The 19431-nt window shown below is 47.4% G+C and overlaps 1 protein-coding gene across 1 annotated transcript in view; it reads right to left on the bottom strand.

Moving 5' to 3' along the window:
* LOC115469041 (tesmin-like) overlaps positions 1 to 16645 on the bottom strand; it is a 263762-nt gene extending 247117 nt beyond the window's left edge. The window contains exons 1-2 of the mRNA XM_030201307.1: positions 16594 to 16645; positions 5595 to 5671 (exon numbers count right to left, since the gene is read on the bottom strand). Coding sequence (XP_030057167.1) covers positions 5595 to 5671; positions 16594 to 16621 — 105 coding nt within the window. The 5' untranslated portion in view covers positions 16622 to 16645. The remainder of the gene's footprint in view (positions 1 to 5594; positions 5672 to 16593) is intronic.
* Between the last annotated feature and the right edge of the window lie 2786 nt (positions 16646 to 19431).

The raw sequence follows: 19431 nt of genomic DNA, 5'->3' as shown, positions 1-19431 counted from the left end.
GGAAGGATGGGGAGAAAAGAGGGAAAACAGATGGAAGGATGGCAGAAGAATGAGGGAAAACATGGAAGGATGGGAGAAAGAGGGAAACTGGAAGGATGGGAGAAAAGAGGGAAACAGATGGAAGGATGGCAGAGAATGAGGGAAAACATGGAAGGATGGCAGAGAGAGGGAAAACATGGAAGGATGGGGAGAAAGAGGGAAATAGATGGAAGGATGGGGAGAAAAGATAGAAAACAGATGGAAGGATGGCAGAGAAAGAGGGAAAATAGATGGAAGGATGGGGAGAGAAAGAGGGAAAACGGATGGATGGGGAGAGAGACTCTGGATGGAAGGATGGGGAGAGAAAGGGGAGAGACTGGAAGGATACAGAGAGAAAGGGGAGAGACTGGAAGGATGTGGAGAGAGAAGGGACACTGAACAGAAAAGGGTAGAGTGATACAGAGACACTGGTTAGAAAGAGGGAGAGAGAAACATTAGATTGAAGGATCAGGAGAGAGGGTAGATGGCTGGAAGGATGGGGAGAGAAAGAGGGAAGACGCTGGATGGAAGGATGCAGAAAGAAAGAGGGGAGACTACTGGAAGGATGGGAGAGAAAGAAGAGAGCTGCTGGATGGAAAAGGAGAGTAGTGAAAGACTGGAGAATAAGAGGAAGGGGCATGGGGAGAACAAGGGTGAGAAAAAGATGAAAAGCCATAAGTAGATGAAGGAAATTAAAGAATGGATAGTAAGAATGAATTAAATCAGGACAGAGAGAGAGAGAGGCAGAAAAATATTGAAGAAAGCAAAGAAAAAGGAGAGAAAAATGAGAAATGGCCAGGAAACCGTGGCAGAAGAGTTAAGCGAAAACGAAGGAAAGCAGAATCTAGAGACTGGGAGCGACACAATGAGAAAAAGTAAATGGCCATACAAGAAAGGTAAAGAAAATAATTTTATTTTTAATTTAGGATAAAGTAATATGGTACCTGTGTTAATGAAGTTTCAGAGACCAATACTTCCTTCCTTAGGTCAGGCGAGGATTCCGTAACAGCATTATACTGACCTGAGGCAGGAGGTTTTGGCCTCTGAAAGCTCACTGAAAAGGGTGTTAGACTATTAAATAAATTTTCTGAAATCTGATGCACTGAAAAGCAGCACTTTACCCTGTGTGACAAATGCATCTGATTAGCGTGACTAAATTTTGCTGGGGGAGGGGGGTAGAGAGAAAATTTTGTGCCCACCCACTTTGGGTTCAGGCCCATCCAAAATTGGCAGTCTGGCTACGCCACTGCTTCAGTGGATTAAGAATTGGTTATTGGACAGAAAACAGAGGGTAGAGTTAAATGGCCATTTTTCTCAATGCAGGAGGGTGAATAGTGGAGTGCTGCAGGGATCTGTACTGGGACCAGTGCTACTTAACATATTTACAAATGATTTGGAAATCGGAACGAGTGAGGTGATTAAATTTGCAGAAGGCACAAAACTATTCAAAGTTGTCAAAATGCATGTGGATTGTGAAAAATTGCAGGAAGACATTAGGAAACAGGAAGACTGAGCATCCAAATGGCAGATGAAATTTAATGTAAACAAATGCAAAGTGATGCACATTCGGAAGAATAATTTGAATCATAGTTATCTGATGATAGGGTCCACTAGGAGTCAACACTCAAGAAAAAGACCTAGGTATCCTTGTAGACAATACACTGAAATCATTTGCCCAGTGTGTAGCAGCAACCAAAAAAAGCAAAACAAATTAGGAGAGGGATGCAAAATAAGACCAAAAATATTATAATGCATCTGTATCGCTCCATGGTGTAACCTCACTTTGAGTACTGCGTTCAATTCTGGTTGCTGTTTCTCGAAAAAGATATAGTGGAATTAAAAAAGGTTAAAAAAAGAGTGACTAAAAATTATAGAGGGGATGGCACTACCCTTTCTTGGGAACCACAAAATAGATAGAACAGCAGCTCTGGCCCCTTTCGATCACAACAGCGAAGTGGACCAAACCACTTTTGCAAGCTTTTGCACAGGGATTCCAAGAAAGAATCTGCGATGAGATTGGAGAATTCTAACCGATAACCATCTTTGATGCTATCAAAGGCTCATTGGTCTAATAGAGAGATGACCCCCAATCATATCAGGCGTGGAATGGGCCCGCACCCCATCATTGGGAAGGGCGAGCAGTGGCAGAAGTCCTACAGAATTGTGCCGAAGGGCCTTTGTCAGGGCAAAAGGTCTGCCACTGCTGAAAACATGGCTTCTGGAAGGAAGAGTCCCAGGCCAATAACTCCTAGTGTCCTTTAGCCGATGGCAAGAATGAGAGGACCAGAAAGCCCCCCTTTGGCTTATCCTCAGGCACTGAGACTTGGAGTCCCCCGAGTCCTTTACCAGCTTATCCAAGCTCTCCCTGAACAAGAGCTTTCTACAAAAGGGGAGCTTGGTGAGACACTACTTAAAAGTAGCATCTGCAACCAAGTACTTACAAAGTATATCCCATAAAGCGAGAAGTGCAGTATTAAATAAATTTTCCAAGGGACCATAAAGGAGGGAGAGGATAATGGCAACTAGAGTTCAGTAGCACAACATAAGGCAGATCAACTTAACCAACACCGTAGCACAGGAGTGAGTGGGAGATGTAACTGAATGGCTCATGAAGTGAATGCGGAATATTTCATAATAAAAGGGGGGAGGGGGGAAGGGGATGAAAGGGAGGGAGATATTAGATAAGGGGTTTACCGCGATACAAATACAAGTTATTATTCTTGGAAAGTGCAGATAGCGGGTAATGTTCATTGTTGTTTATTGTTCTATTTTGATACAAGGATTATGTTAAAGACAGTATTAAGGGGGGAAGGGGGGAATTGGGAAGGAAATTGTAAATCAAATTTGATGATAATGTCCGCGGATTAGTGTACATATGACTGACAAAGTTAAAACTGTTATGTACTTAATCAAATGATTGTGTTAATCTGTGGAATCATCAATAAAAACTTTGAAACAAACATTACAAAAAAAAAAAAGTAGCATCTGCAACCCAATGTCGCGGCCACAGCAAATACCTGGCTGTGATGGTCAAGGCCATCTGCTTAGCCAAACCCTTAAGCAGATCATAAAAGGCGTCTGTCATGTAAGATGGCCAGGCCTCCACTGCAGGGAGACCCATAGCTGCTAGGCCTTCAAGGACCATGAACACATCTGCCACCCACTGTACCCAGGCCAAACAGGCCTGAGCTGCAAATGGAGGCCTGAAGGGAAAGGGTAGACACTTGAAACGAAAGCTTGCGGGCCGACTCCTGCTTCCTATCCTGCACATCCTTGAGAGCAATACCACATACACTGGAAGAGTTGTGATCTTGGTCACCGCCACCACCAAGGCATTCACCTTAGGCAAGTGGAACTTCTCTAGTTCCTCCTGTGGCACTGGATACAAGTGAGACATAGACTGAGCAATGCACAGGCTGGCATCCGGCAAGGACAACTGTGCCAACATTAACTACTGCATTGCCTAATCACAGGAAAGGATCCGAGCGGCTTCTAGTCATCATGACATTAGCTGAGGATGCCACCAGAGTCTCTGGAGAGGAGATATCAAGCACCTCCAGGGCCTTCACAATAGAACTAGTGAGTTCCTCCCTATAAAACAGCCGCACAGCCGTGGGATCATCCGAGTCCTCCGAAACAAGCTCCTTTTCTCCAGGACATCATGCAAGCCGAAGGGGCCCAATACAGCTGAGACTCCCCCCCCCCCCTTCTGAAAGATCAGGGGATGGAGGGGACCCTGCACACATTTTCTGTTTTGGGTGCAAGCGCCTGCATTTGGCCCCATCCATGGTGGGCAAGCTTGGTCCTTGCAGAGAACCTGGAGCAGTAGAGGCTCTTTTCAGAAAGAACGCCTGATGCATCAATAACATTAACTCCGGGGTGAAGGGAACTCCCAGGCACATCTCACCCAAGGCAGTCCTACAGGGTCGCAGCCCGGACCCCAAATTCCCAGGAGAACCCCACCTGACTCACACCAGGATCATCTTATAGCATAGAGAGAGAGAGAGACTTACTCTTGGTGACAAAATGGTCACCAAAGACTCTGCAGGAAGCTCTAAAAGTGCCACCACAAGACCCGCCAAAGCACCATTCACCACATGGGAAAAGGAAGGTCCCAAGGAACTATCCACTGAATCAGGGGTCCCTGGGCAGGCCAAACACTGCCCTGAAACTCCTTTCCACATCACATATATGTTTATCTACCAGTTGATGAAAGATTATATGTGTGTACTTGATGGAAAGAGCTCCTAGCTCTCACAGAACGAGTCTGCTCTCTTAAGGCTAGAGTAGCAGACTTGGAGGAGCTGAGGGAGACAGAGGGGCCTACAGGGATGTTGTAGAGACGTCCCACCTCCAGTTTGGCAGCCCTGTGCTTCCTTCGAGGAAGGAGGTCTCCTAAAAGGACAGCATCACCCTGGTGAAGCTGGAAGTAATCCTGTATCTAGGACCAGTCATTGCTTTGGCCACCCTTAGACCCGCACCAGGTGTAGCCCACTGACTGGAAATTAGTTCCTGAATGGCCTTCATGCACTGGAAAGGCTTTAGATGCTTGCCATTTTGGGGTTAGCCGCAGCTGCAGAAGGTGTATCCTGTGAAACAATATTCAATTCTCGAGCAATCTGGTGATAAAGAAAGGTAATTCTTCCATATGAAAGATCCTCATCAGCCTCAAGCTGCTGCTCCCCATCTTCCATATCTACCAGCCCCGAGGCGGCCAGAAAAGCAGAAACCCAGCCCAACTCAGAGGGTCCCGGGGAAGCAGGGGCTTCCAAATTGTCCTCCTATTTGGATCACCAGAGAATACTGACTAGCCACGAAGAGAGACATCTTACTTCACACTGTACAAGTCTGTACTCTCTATCTCCACCACTAGTAGACGGACACAACCCACAGGTTTCTGGATTCATCTGCTGCTGACGCTAAGGAAACGTATTTTAAAACATCTCTTCCAATTCTGCCATGAAGAAGTTAGCATATTGCGATTACATTCTGGTGCTCATAATTTGCAGATAGATATCATTGTTAAAATGGAAATAGTTGTGAGTTAGAATGAATTTGATTAATTTTGTAATGGTTTCTGGTGAGTATTCATGGTCCAGGGTGGATGTTTTTAGGAATGTATCATATGCAGCTATGCCATCTGGGCTGACTTTATTAAGCTGCGCTGTAGGTGGGCTAACTTTTTAGCTCAAAATTAACGTATGCTAACGATAGAGACACCCAGTGTCTCTATTGCTAGCACAAGCTAATTTTTAGCTTATGCTAAAAGGTTTGCGCGCCTACAGCGCAGCTTAATAAACAGAGCCCCAACTGTCCCACTATAGAGGCCAAATTTAACCCAAGAACCCCAATTTGATACATATGTGCTAAGTTCCCATCCAAATTGAATCAGTGAAGCATGCAAACCTCTGAAAGGTTCACCGTCACAAACGCCTGCTCCTGTCAATCATCAGACAAACTTAGGAAAACAATTCAAGATTCTTATCTAAGTCTCTAGCATGTCACCAAACAGCATTGCTGCAAGACCACCTAACAATTTTTTTTTCATTTTTATTAAAAAAAAAAATAATCCCTACCTGCTCTGCACTGATATTTGCTGTAGCTGGAAATGGCACGAATCTTCCCAATATTGAAGAAAAAGATTTAGGTAAATCTGTTAAGAAAAATATGTTTGGTTTAGTTTAGATTTATTTATTTATTTATTTATTTATTTATACAATCTGCTTATATCTAAGCAGCATATAAAATTACATAAGCATTTCAGAAAACTATCATAAAACAAATGTTCATATATACATATACGACAGAGCCATACCTATTGTGACACTTAAGGGGCATCACTGAGACTACGGGGGTATGGAACAGGGTGGTAACGACCTTAAAATCCTCAGTATCCCAGGATCAGATGGAAGTCACAGAAGGAAAACCCCAGCAATAAACATGGGGGGAGCCAGAAGGAAACAGACAGCAAACAAGCCCTTAACCTGGAAGAAGGACAAAGGGTGAGAGGCTTTGAAGTTTAAGGTCTGTATCCCAAGGAAGGGTAGTGTCCTGGGAGAGAGGTGGACCTTCCTGTTTCCTGGGAGGGGCTGGGAAAGCCAGGAGGGGGAATGAGAAAAGCTAACCTCCAGGCATACCAGATTGATCCTCCAAGAAATATTAAGTAAATGATATGGGGGACGGGCCAGGCATAGGCTGAGACAGTCATGCATAGATACTCAAACTGGAAGGGAGGATCCTGTGGGCAGCCTGTGAACTGTAGTCTCAGAATAGTGCATCCAATGGAAAGTAAGGGTAGCCAGAGTGAGCTCCTGAGAGAAAGGAAGGGGTGGAAGAGAAGATGGCAACTAAAAGGACAGTCTAGAGAAGAGCAAGAGAAAGACAGGGGTGTGCCCTACCTTTGAAGCTATGGATATGGGGTTGCCTTAGAACTGTAATGCTAGAAGAAGATAAGGGCGTTGGGTTTCAAGAAGCTATGGAGAGCTGATGGCTCTGCTGTCCTGGGAGAACATCTGCCACAGGTGAGTAACTGTCAGGCTTTTCCAAAAGCAGGAACTAGGATCGTGAGCCCTTGGGCCACTGCCGAGGAGCGGCAGTGGCAGGCAAAACCGCCCCACACAGGATATAGACAGAACTTTGACAGGGACGGCTAGACTTCACCTGCACCTGGCCACCCTTCTCCAGGAGTTGAGCCCCTGGGTGCAGGTGGCCGGCAGGACTTGCCGGACAGGGCCGGAACAGGATACCAGCAGGATACACACAGGGACCAGAACACCCAGGGAGGCTAGGCAGAATACTAGACTAGGCCTCTCAGACAGACAAGAGACAGAACTGAAAGCTGCAAGCAGCCACTGAAACAGGGAACAAACACTGATAGACAAGAGACAGAACTGAAAGCTGCCAGGCAGCCACTGAACAAGAAACACAAGCAACCAAGAACTAGACAAAGACATACAAACAAGAAACAAGACTGGGAAACAAGCAATACAGTAAACAAGCAATACAGAACACAAAGAGGCTTATTTTCAAAGCACTTAGCCTCCCAAAGTTCCATAGAAACATATGGAACTTAGCCTCCCAAAGTGCTTTGAAAATATGCCTCAAAGCTACACAAAGACTAAACTAGAATCAGGCAAGAATTACAGACTATAACTGGACTAGGCAGAAGTGTACCAGCACCCCAACATACCAGGGCCTTAGGCGATGCAAAGGCAAAGCAGAGAGTTTCCAAATGGCTAATAAGCCCAGCAGCAGCTGCAGGGGCGTATCTGCGTGGGGCCACAGGGGCCTGGGCCCCCGCAGATTTCGCCCTGGCCCCCCTCCCCGCCGTCAACCCTCCCCCGCTGCTTACTTTTGCTGGCGGGGGGCCCCAACCCCCGCCAGCCGAGGTCCGACCCGCAATCTCCATATTTCGTCTTCCTCCGTGGCCATGTGCTTCCAGGAAGTAACGCTGCAGTGCTGATTCGTTGAATCCAGTTCGGCGTCTGACGTCACAGCACGTCAGACGCCGAACTGGATTCAACGAATCAGCACTGCAGCGTTACTTCTTGGAAGCACATGGCCACGGAGGAAGACGAAATATGGAGATTGCGGGTCGGACCTCGGCTGGCGGGGGTTGGGGCCCCCCGCCAGCAAAGTAAGCAGCGGGGGAGGGTTGACGGCGGGGAGGGGGTGGAGAGAGGCGGCGGCGGCGGGGGGGGGGGGAGGGAGGCAAAAATGTGCCCCCCTCTCTGGCTCTGGCCCCCCCCTACCGCCGGATTCCAGATACGCCCCTGAGCAGCTGAGATGCAGCTGTAGCAATCACAAGGCAGCTACGGGTGCTGTGCAGGCTCAAACAAGCCAAGCAAGACTGGCAGGCCGGAAGATCCGGACTGGACTGGGCTGAAGTCTGGAACGGGAAACAGCACATAGACAATCCAATGCAGCCACCAGGTCTGGCCATCAGAGGGCAAGAGGAACATAAACCAAAACACAGGCAGAAAGCATACTGGAGCACAGAGAGGCTTAACACACACAGGTGCAGTATAGTGGAGTAATCAGAGCCATGCTGGAAGCAGCCAGCACACAGAGACAGAACTAACTCAGGAAGAACAGACAGGAGCCAGCTCAGAAGCTGACCGCTGGAAACAAGGTGAGTCTGAGAGGGGTCACGGCCACAGACATGACAGTAACTTTGCTTTCTCCGAGGTCAAGCAGGCTGTTGTATTCTGACGTGGGAATCCTTAGCTACCAGGGTCACTGAAAACAACGATAGGACAATAGGGACTCGAAATGCCAAGGCCTGTACTCAATCAACCTGAAAAAATGTATGTATCAGTGTGTTTCTTTATAGTTGTGAAAAGGTGCAGCCTTGAACAGAACAAAACTGGGCCTAGGAGGATGGAGGCGGATTCTAGACACCAAACTGTCTGATTGAATCAGCTAACATGTTGGGTATCCTGCTCAAGGCAGTAACGAGATGTAAATATGTGGACAGATGACTATGTTGCAGCTTTGCAAATCTCCTCTATGGAGGCTGATCTCAAGTAGGCTACCGATGCAGTCATTACTCTGACATGAACCTTGACATAACCCTTCAGCCTCGCCTGGGCATAAGTAAAAGAGATGCAATCTGCTAACCAATTGAAAATTGTACATTTGCCGATGGCTACCTCCATCCTGTTTGGGTCAAAAGAAGCAAAAGGTTGGGTGGACTGTCTATGGGCTTTAGTCTACCCCAGATAGAAGGATAAGGTTCACTTGCAATCCGAGATATACAGTACATTCTTGCCAGGATGGGCATGTGGTTTTGGGAAAAATGTTGGCAAAACGATTGACTGATTAAGATGGAACTGCGGCACTACCTTAGGAAGGAACTTAGGGCGCGTGTGGAGAACTACTCTATTATGGTGAAATTTGGTGTAAGGTGGGTCAGTTACAAGGGCCTGAAACTCATTGACTGTAAGTTGAAGTGACTTCCGCCAGAAACACAACTTACCAGGTCAAATATTTCAGATGACAGAAACCAAGTGGCTCAAAAGGAGCCTTTATCAGTTGGACGATGACAACGCTGATATCCCATGACACAGTTGGAGGATTGACTGGGGGCTTTGTCAATAGCAAACCTCTCATGAAGCAAACTAGAGGTTGTACAGACATGGGCTTACTTCCCACAAGGTGATGGTAAGCACTAATCACACTGAGATGAACCCTTACAGAGTTGATTTTCAAACCAGACTCAGAGGTGCAGAAGGTATTCAAGTAATTTTTGTGTAGAACAAGTAAGGGGATTTAAGGCCTCGCCCTCACACTAGCCTTCTCTACTTTAAAAGAATAACACCTCCTAGTGGAGTCTTTTCTGGAAGCCAGCAAGATGTGGGAAAACCCCTTTGGCAAGCCCAAGGTTTGAAATTCTATGTTCTCAACATCCAAGCCATGAGGGCTAGGGATTCGAAGTTGGGATGGAGAAGACTCCTCATTCTGCATGATGAGGATCAGAAAACAATCTAATCTCCACAGATCTTCAGAGGATAACTTCAGAAGAGAAAACCAGATCTGTCTTGGCCAGTAGGATGCAATTAGGATCATAGTTCCCTGGTCCTGCTTGAGTTTCAGCAAAGTCTTCTCTATAAGATGTATTGAAGAATATGCATATACAAAGCCCTCCCCCCAATGAGGGAGAATGGCATCCAACGCTAGTCTGCTGTGTGAACTGAGCCTGGAGCAGAACTAGGGGACTTTGTTGTTGAGATGAAAGGAAAAAAGATCCACATAGGGGGTGCCCCACTCAGAAAATCTTGCATGCTATGCTCATATTGAGAAACCACCCATGCAGTTGGAAACCCTGCTCAGTCTGTCTGCCAGGCAGTTGTCCTTTCCTGGAAGGTTTGTGGCTTAGAGGTTTATCCCGTGAATGAAGGCCCACTGCCACATCCCCACTGCATCCTGACCTATGGGGTAGGATCCTGTAACCCCCTTCTTGTTTACATAAAGCATTGTCCATTTGGATGAGAATAACTTGGTTTTGCAGCTGATCTCTGAAAACCTTTAGAGCATTCCAAATGGTCTGAAGCTCGAGGAAATTGATATGAAGGTGTGCTTCCTGAGCAAACCAAGTCCCTTGGGTGTGAAGCTCATCTGCTTGAGCTGGCCATCCTAGGTTGGATGCATCCCTCGTTAGCACCTTCTGAGGTGGAATTTGGAATGATAGTCTCATAGTCAATTTGTCTGAATTGTCCACCAGAGAAGGGCATAAGTCAACCCTGGGAGACATCCACTAAGTTCCCAGCCACCTGAGACCACTAGGAAGCTAGGGTCCACTGGGCTTCTCTCAAATGAAGATGTGCAATGGAAGTGACATGCACTGAGGCCATGTGGCCCATCAATTTCAACATTTGCTGAGCTGTGACCTCCTTGGCGAGCATGTATAAGGTCTCTGCTGTGGCTTGTGGAAGAAAAGTCCAAGCATGCAGTGTATCTAGCAGGGCTCCTATGACCTCCAATCGCTGGACTGGGAGAAGGTGAGACTTGGGGTAGTTTATAACAAACCCTAGTAACTCCAAACACCCTAATAAGGCTCACTGACTCTGACCCCCCCCCCCCACCACCACCACCTGCAATGTGCTCCTGACAGCCAGTCATCCAGATAGGGAACCACATGCACTCCCAGTCTGCGTAGAAAAGCCACTACTACTGCTAGACATTTGGTGAATACTCTGGGAGGTGACACGAGGCCAAATGGCAGTACGTGGTACTAGTAGTTGTGTTCTCCTATGTGAAATCTGAGATATTTCCTATGAATGGGAAGTGTCAAAATGTAGATGTAGGCGTCGTCTAGCTCCAGAGAGCATAGCCAATCATTTGCCTGAATCATGGGGAGAAGGGTGCCCAGGGAAACTCTCCTGAACTTTTTTTTTTACCTGGAATTGTTTAGGGCCCTTAGGTCTAGGATGGCACAAGGGAAGTACCTGGGAATAGAATCCCTTCCCTTCTTTCCCTGGTGGCATGGGCTGGAAAAGGGTGTAGATTGTGCTGAAAGGTGAGTGATTGATGTTCTCGGTGGGCAAGTTGGTGGTTTCTGCCACCAATGGAGGGTGTAACTGAGATGAACTATTTGAAGAACCCACCAGTCAGAGGGGGCTACCTGCGATGGTAAAAAAATTCAGCCCCCCCCCCCCCCCCCCCCCCACACACACACCAGAAGGCCATCCAGGATGGTTACTTGGGAGTGCAACTATGCGCTCTCCTGAAGCCAGTCAAGAGCCCGCCACTGGCTTTGACTGGCGCACCGGCTGGGACTTCTGAGGACAGGGTTGGCAAGGCCTGGGACGCTGGCCTTGAGACTGTTGAGCACAGTGAGAAGGCAGGAGGAACCTATGCCTTTCAGAGTAGTAGGGTCTTCACTTAGGCCCATTTGAAAACCTTTGGGAGATGGAGAGTGCAGCTAGACCGAGACACAGTTTGGATGGTATCAGTGTTTCTTTATGAGGTAAGCAACCTTTTCCACTTTTGTCAGGTTCTCACGGAGGAGTCTGGGATCGTGAGCCCTTGGGCTGCTGATGGGGAGCGGCAGCAGCTGGCAAAAACCCACCAACTAGGACTGGACAGGATACAGGATTCTCAAGCAGGATACAGGAACTAGCGTGACTGGACAATACTTCACCTGCGCTTGACCGCCGTTCCCTAGGAGTTGAGCCCCTAGGTGCAGGCAGCCGGCAGGACTTACTGGACAGAGTGGATCAGGACAAACTTGACTAGACAGGATATAGGGTCTCAACCAGGCAGAAAACAAACACAAGCTTGGCTAGAACAGGATACAAGGTACAGGGTCTTAAACAGGCAGGAAACAAACACAAGTTTGGCTAGAACAGGGTTCAAGGTACAGGTCTCAAACAGGCAGGAAACAAACACAAGGTTCACAACCAGAAGGGAAAGGAAGCCAAAAGCAGACAGGGAAGGAGCAACCAGGCCTGGATTCAAGACAGGATTCAGGGACTCAAACAGGCAAGGAATACAGACAAGGGACACTAAGAAACAAGGCTAAGCAAGACAAGGCAGAAGTGCACTAAGCACAAACACCAACCTGGACCTCTGGCGTTGCAAAGGCAAAGCAGAAAGTTCCCAGGTGGCTAATAAGCCCATCAGCAGCTGAGGCTCAAGCTGCAGCAATCTTAAGGCAGCTAAGGGTAAGGCTAGCTACCAAACTTCCAAGCAAGACTGGAGGGCTACAATATCTGGACCGGACCAAAAAGAGAGTCTGGAAAGTCTATGGCAGCCACTGGTTCTGGCCACCAGAGGGCGAGAGGAGCACAAACCAAGAAAAAGTCACAAACGTGACAGCACCTCCTCCTCAAGGGCCCCCCCCCCCCCCCCCCGGTCTCCAGGGGTGATTCGGGTCTCCATGGGTAACAATGGTGAAACCTACGGAGGAGTTTCAAAACATGACCATGGGTAGCTGGACTGGAACTTGAACAGGAATCAAGAACTGAACCGGAACTAGGACCTGGACTAGAATAACACTAGGTAGCCATTTTTTAAAAAGTTTCTTCTGATGCATCTCCAGTCTAAACTGAGAGTATCACCTGGGCATAGGGGCAGAAAGATGGACCCACAATCCAACAGGGGAAGGGGGGGGGAGAAAGACGCTCCAAATGTGCATGAGAGTGCCTGCTGTGATATTATCTTGTTATAGAATGGAAGGTGCCCTGGTTCCATCATGCCACAGGAGATAAAAGCTTTTACAAGTTCACAAGGAATTGCAAAGGGAAAGGAGACAAATCCAGCCTGCCACACTCAAACATTTTTTTTTTAATTTTGTGCAAGGTAGCCTTAACATGGCCATTGCCTTAAACAGGACCCCACACAAGGCCTGACTCTCTGCAAGATTTCCTGGATTCATCTGTGGACCAGAGGGAGGACACCAACTGCCACCCAAATCGGAGCACCAACAGGGCAATAGAGGACAGAGAAGGGCCTTTTTCCATCCAGCTGCTATTTCTGCACCTCCTGGAATAACATGCAGGAAATCTCAAACTTAGGCTATTCCCTCCTACACAACTCACCTTTCTACAGCCAGTCGTGATTGGTGTTATCACACAGAGTTGGATCCAAGAGGGGAGAAGTTGGCACTTAAAATGAAAGTTACTGCAGCCACCTCTGACACCAGTTATGCAAGGGAACCTGTAACCACCATACAGAATGGAGGCCGCTCCCACCTGTGGGGTCTCTGAGGAACTACCAGCCACATCAACTGCTCCATCAACCTCACTGCAGCCGCTAAAGCAGACTCCAGACATGGCTCTTGCTGACTTTCCCCACTCCCAACAAGACTTGTCAGGTGGCTCAGTGTCAACCCTCACATGCTGACAGAAATAATGTCCAAAACCTCAGCCCCATCACCACTACTAGCAAGAGGCACTCTCCAGTCTCTGCTTCTTACTTTTTTTTACCCACCCAGCAGAAGAGTAGGTGGGCCAGGAGGACCCTAAGGGACCTTACCCACCCACCCCCCACTCCCAGGAGAGGCCCAATGGGACCCTAGGGTCTACATGGGCCCACACTGTATTATTTTTTACTGGCTCTTGGCCCACAAGACCAGTCCCCAGACCAACTAAATGGAGGGGGCTACAAGTCCTCCACTCCAAGCAGGGATTCCATGAGGCCCTGTTCAGCACCTATAGGCCCAGGACCAACCCACAGGTTCCAGCCACTGTCTTCTCTTCTGAATACAGAAACACCCCACTGGCAGAGGCTCTGTAGGACTTCAGCCAGATACACTGAACAAGCCCTTAAGTAGCTATGGAGGGTCCAGGACCCTCCAGACTCCAACCAGGATCTCTGGGAGTCAACACTAGCCAAGGGATTCAACCACAGGGCCACAGGTTTGACTTAAAGATTCCTGCTGCTGCACCAGTCCAAGCTGTACCATCTGCTGGAGGCAGAAAAATACTTGAACGTTTCAGGGCTGTACTACTCTAATTGAGGTCACTGAAAGCTCCGTATTCTCTGCCTCTATCTGCTGGTTGGGAAACACAACCCACTCCCCTGAACTGCTCTAGCAGGATAAGAAAGACCTTTCTTTAACTTTGTCTTCACATTTTTGTGGTCATGTCGATCCTGGTCTTTCCTCTCTCCTTCTTCCAAGTTCTCCCAACTTCTTCTGTCACCTCACCCCAGTTCTTCCATCATAGTGTCTTTAAGTCACACATTTTTTTAATAGTTTAAAATGTATTACATTCAGGTACAGTAGATATTTTCCTGACCCTGGAGGGCTAACCATCTAAGGGGTCTTTATACTAAGTTGTGTTAGGTGCTAACACATGCCTATCGCAGCAAAAATGGCTTAACACAGGATACGCTAAAGCATCCTGTGTTAGTTTTGCCATTTGCATATGCTAAACATGCAATATTTATTTTTTGGTAATTTTTTTATGACAGGGCATGTCAGGGGTGGACAGTGGACAAAGAAGCAGTATCCAGGTAGCATGTGAACATTAGTATGCTCTAAATGGTTATTGCAGGGTTAACACAGGAGCGCTGGTAAGTGCTCCCACATTAATATTTTTGCTGGTCCTGCGCACTATCAGAGAAATTAGCAGGGACCAAGCAAAAAGAAAAATTTTATTGGAGCAGTAAAAATGGCCTAAGCAGGGAAATCCCACTTTAGGACACGGTAAGGTCATTTATTACTGCAGCTTAGTAATAGGGCTGGCTAAGCCTGCAGTGCCTCATATAACTCCAATCCCTGCATTATCTGGGTTTGTTTGGTCTGATCAACAAACAGGGCCCACACAATTGTACCTGAGGAAATGGAGAGTTAAAAAGTTACAATGGGATTTGAATCTGCCTTCCCTGGTTCTCAGCCTGTTACTTCTCCATTCTATCTCCTTGCCACCCTTCCACATTTTTATTATGCATCCTTTCCCATGTACTACAGCTTAATCTCAAAACGGGTCCAAAGCAACTCAAATCAAGATAAGCATTACACCCATCAGGGCTTTACAGTCCAAAACAGTAATGACAAACACTAATTTTCTGTAAGTTTCATTTGGAAAGAAAATAAGACTGTTCCTCGTTAATGGACAAGCCTAAATGAAAACGAACTCTCCAAGATTTGTTTCTAATATAACCCTCTAACTGAAGAAAATTTTAATAAGGGGAAGTCAAGCACACAAAAAAACGGCCTGCAAATTGTTTTTTTTTCTAGTAAGTAGATTTATTTATTTACAACATTTCTATCCCATATTTTCTTATTAGTGTCGTGTCAATGTAGCTTACATAGAACTAAGAACAAAAATAAGATAATCTGAATTACATAGAATCAAAGTGGCTTGAAGCGATATGAAGGACTGGGGAAGGCCAGCAGGGTGGGAAGGTGGATCTATTGGCAGAAATTAATGCAGGATTGTGACCAGGCAAGGAATGGAGAAAATGTTGCTGAGTAAAAGTGATGACTATTCATAGCCGATTCACAGTGGAGCTTCGTGGAAGGATGCCTTACCATGAACTGTTTTCTAGCTACCATGCCTACCCCAGCCCCTTCCACGGTCTCTTCTGTCCGTTTTCTTCAGTAGACCCTACCCAACTCTCAATTCTCCTCTACACTCCATCTCTACTCCCATCGTCCATTTTACATTCCCTGTTCACACCCTCCCTCCCCCAAAGTGTGTCAGCTATTCTCTCCCACTCAATCCCCGAGTATCAGCTCCGCCCCCCCCCCCCCCCAACAGAATTCATTCCCTTAATCTTCTCTCCCTGAGTCCCTCATAATTCAATCACTATATCTCCACCAACTAAACCCTGGACCCTATTCTCACCTGACTGGAATTGCCAACCTATTCCAGGCTAATAGGTTGATCCAGTTTTAGTTTTACTTCACTGCATGCATGCAGTTATCGTTCTAATTATGTAAGAGAAATTTATGAAGCAATCAGAACTGCAAGTCGCTTTAATGCATGCTGGCAACAATACATATGACCAAATCGCTGACTGTTCATTATCCCCAAACTCTTCTTCACACTACACCTCCTCCTCAGTCCACTACTGCAGCTTCTTTGCCAACACTGTGGTCCGTCCCCTCAAAAAGTACTGTACGGACACTAAAGTTATTTTACACCAGTTTTGATGGGATAATGCCAGCAGCCTCTGGGCCCAAAAACATCATTAGTCATTAAGTCTGGATACGGGAGCCAGCAGGACGGAGAAGATTGTTGGGGCCAACAATTAGCATCTCTGTTCCTAGGGGCGAGCGATGGGACTGAGTCAGAGAGAGGACGAAAAAGTACATCACTTTCACTTATCATGTTCTGGAGAGCGGAAGTAAGTCATTCCTTCTGTGTTGGATTTAAATTTTCATTGGCCACACGCAGCCTTCACTTCCACTCCCCCCCCCCCCCCCCCCAACCCTCTAATCCCTCCACCTTATACTGACCCTCTCTGCTCATCTCTATTCCCGTCCTGCCAATGAAATCTCTTTCCTGTATCTTGGCTTCAGCCTCCATCAGCGGCTTCCTTCTAAAATTAGCCGTTTCCCCTGCGTTTCAGATTTAACGGCAGCCGCACGTGCAAATGCTTTCCCATTCCAGCTTCCCCACAAACCTTTCGCTCGCCTCGCACGCTCCAGCATTTGTAGCAACCCCCAAACCTCAGAGATCCAATTCACGGATGTTAGAGTGAAAGAACAGGAGACGGCATGACGTAAAAAAAATGGAAGCTATTTAGGTTAATCTTCTGTTTCCCCTTCACTTCACACAACCGTTGTTTTGCGTCCACTCAAAACAAAGCTAGCAAACAAATTTGTGAGCTGCTGAATCCATATTGTCGTTCTGTATTGTTGCTACCATTTTTATTTAATCTCACTTATGTTTTCAAACATGCCAGCATGTGCAGCATACGGATGTACACAGAGGAAGTATAATAACGGAATAACATTTCATAGGTAGAGTAGTAATTGGTAATAAATCGTAATCAGTGTGTCACTTGAGGGGCTGGTTATAGGGACTGCAGAGATTTTTTTTCTCAACTGGTGTAAATGGCTACTAAAACAGACATGTTATGAGAATCAGGTGCTCAACATTCATAGTTAATATTTATTTATTTACTTACTTATCTATGGCAGTTATATCCCATCTGGAGCAGACAGAGTGGTCTAGGTCCCCCGCCTGGCCACTGCCCGACACCCCCCCCCCATCCCAGTTACCCCAATCCCAGTTCTTTCCTACCCGCTGTGTTGCTGCTACTCCCCCGCCCGCAGATGCAAATTTCAAAAACTAACATATTTCAATCACTATAGTATAGGTTAACTAAGAAATATAGAAATATATGGCATTTTTTTATTATTATTTATTATTTGTTACATTTGTATCCCATATTTTCCCATATATTTGCAGGATCAATGTGGCTTACATAATACCGTGAAGGCATTCGCCAAATCCAGTATGGGATAGGTACAAAATGTTGTATTGGGATAGGGAAGATAAGATTCAATCAAGCTCCAAGTTCAGAAATGCCAGAACACCCTTGCAAGGATGATTTGAATAATAAATTGCTTAATTAAACTTTGATTCATCAATCTGATTTTATATGAGTCCTATTTTTGTATAGGTTCATAGGTTACGTGGGGGCTATTTATAACATTAACAAATACACATAAAACAAACAAATTGAAAATATTATACCAATTTATTGGATCAAATATATTTTCCAGTTAGCTTTCAGAGGCCAAAACCTCATTCCATATCATCATGCTGATCAATCCATAGACTGGTAGTGGGTTGTGTCCATCTCCCAGCAGGTGGAGATAGAGAGCAATCCTTTTGCCTCCCTATATGTGGTCATGTGCTGCCGGAAAATCCCCAGTATGTTCTCTATCTCAGCAGGTGGTGGTCACACACAGCAGCAGCTCTGGCTAGGCCTCCAAGCCTAATTTTTAGGTTTTGTTGAGTGCCTGGGGTTGAGGGCTCTTCTTGAGCAAGTGCAAACCTGGTGGTCCCTCCTTTTCTCCCCCCTCCCGCTGGCTCCGTTAAAAAAAAAAAAAATTTGGACGTCCTTAAAGGCGTTTATTTCGACGTTTATTTAAACGTTTATTGCAGCTACTCACTGGGACACCAGGTCGTTACAGCTCGGAGCGAGAAGCAGGTAATTTTTACCTTTTTTATAGCGGGCAGGGGGTTCCCCGATTGATCTCCACGTGGCCTATGGCGTCGGAGGGCGAGGGCGCGAAGAATCGCTCCCCGGACCGCGTGTGCGCTCCTAGCGGGGATGCGGGGGTATTAAAGTCTGATTCGCCCTTGTTGGGTGTCAGTTCGGAGGCCGGTCAGTGTCCCGGGTCTTCCTCCAGTGCGGCAGTTTTTCCCGCCATAAACGCCCATCCCCCGCTGCTCGCCTCCGCCATCTTGGCCGGCCACTCTGCTCGGACGGCTTCTTCTTGGGCCGCCCTTGAGCTGGGAGACGTTCATGCCATGGCCGCCCTTGATTTGGGCGACGGCAAAAAAGCGGCTAAAGTTAAGCGCCGTTCTTCCCGCGCGGCTCCTTCGCGGAGTGTCGCGCCGGACGCCATCTTGGATGCGCAGCATGTTTCTCCCCCGCTCTTACGAGCGCCGGTTGAGGGTGCATCTAGGGCTGTGGCCCAGGCTGCTGAAGTGCACAATCTGGGGGGTTTCTCCCCCGAGTTTATTTTGCTGCTGCATCAGGCCTTCCTTATGCAGAACGCTGCCCCTTCTCCCTTGTCCGATAAAGGGGTTGAGGCCCCCGGAAGTAAACGCCCTCGGGTGGATTCCCAGGCCTTAGAGGACGCTGTTTCCTCTGTTGTAGATGAGGGCAGCGTATCTGAGTTCTCCCAACGGTCCTTTGGGGATTCCTTGGAGGAGACGGATTCCCGCTTGGATGGAGCGGATGACCCCTCTGCAGCACGGATCTTTCGCTCAGAGGATTTGCCCAACCTGTTAATGCAGGCCATGAGCATTTTAAAGATTTCCTCTCCGGAGGACGTCTCTCCCTCAGCCCCTGTTGGCTCCGCCATTATGCTGGGGACGAAGCGCCTGCCTAGAACCTTCCACGTGCATGATGCCATGCACACCTTAATTTCGGCTCAATGGGATGTCCCGGAAGCGAGCCTCAAAGTGGCTAGGGCTATGTCCCGCCTCTAGCCTTTGCCTGAAAGTGAACGTGAGGCCTTTCTTTGGCCTACCGTAGATTCTTTAATCACTGCGGTGACTAAGAAAACGGCGTTGCCGGTGGAAGGTGGCACGGCCCTAAAGGACGCCCAAGACAGAAGATTGGAGGCGGCCTTAAGGTCGTCCTTCGAGGCGGCTGCCTTAAGTTTGCAGGCCTCAGTTTGTGGCTCCTACGTGGCCAGGGCGTGCCTGACGATTGTGCAGCGGGCTTCCCCCTCGGATCCTTCCTTGAGGGCTGATTGGCCGGCCCTGGAATCGGGCT

This window comes from Microcaecilia unicolor, chromosome 4 (genome assembly GCF_901765095.1).
Source record: "Microcaecilia unicolor chromosome 4, aMicUni1.1, whole genome shotgun sequence".
NCBI classification, from domain to species: Eukaryota; Metazoa; Chordata; class Amphibia; order Gymnophiona; family Siphonopidae; genus Microcaecilia; species Microcaecilia unicolor.
Note: the sequence above shows the minus strand (reverse complement) of the source record. Positions and strands in the feature narration are given on the sequence as shown.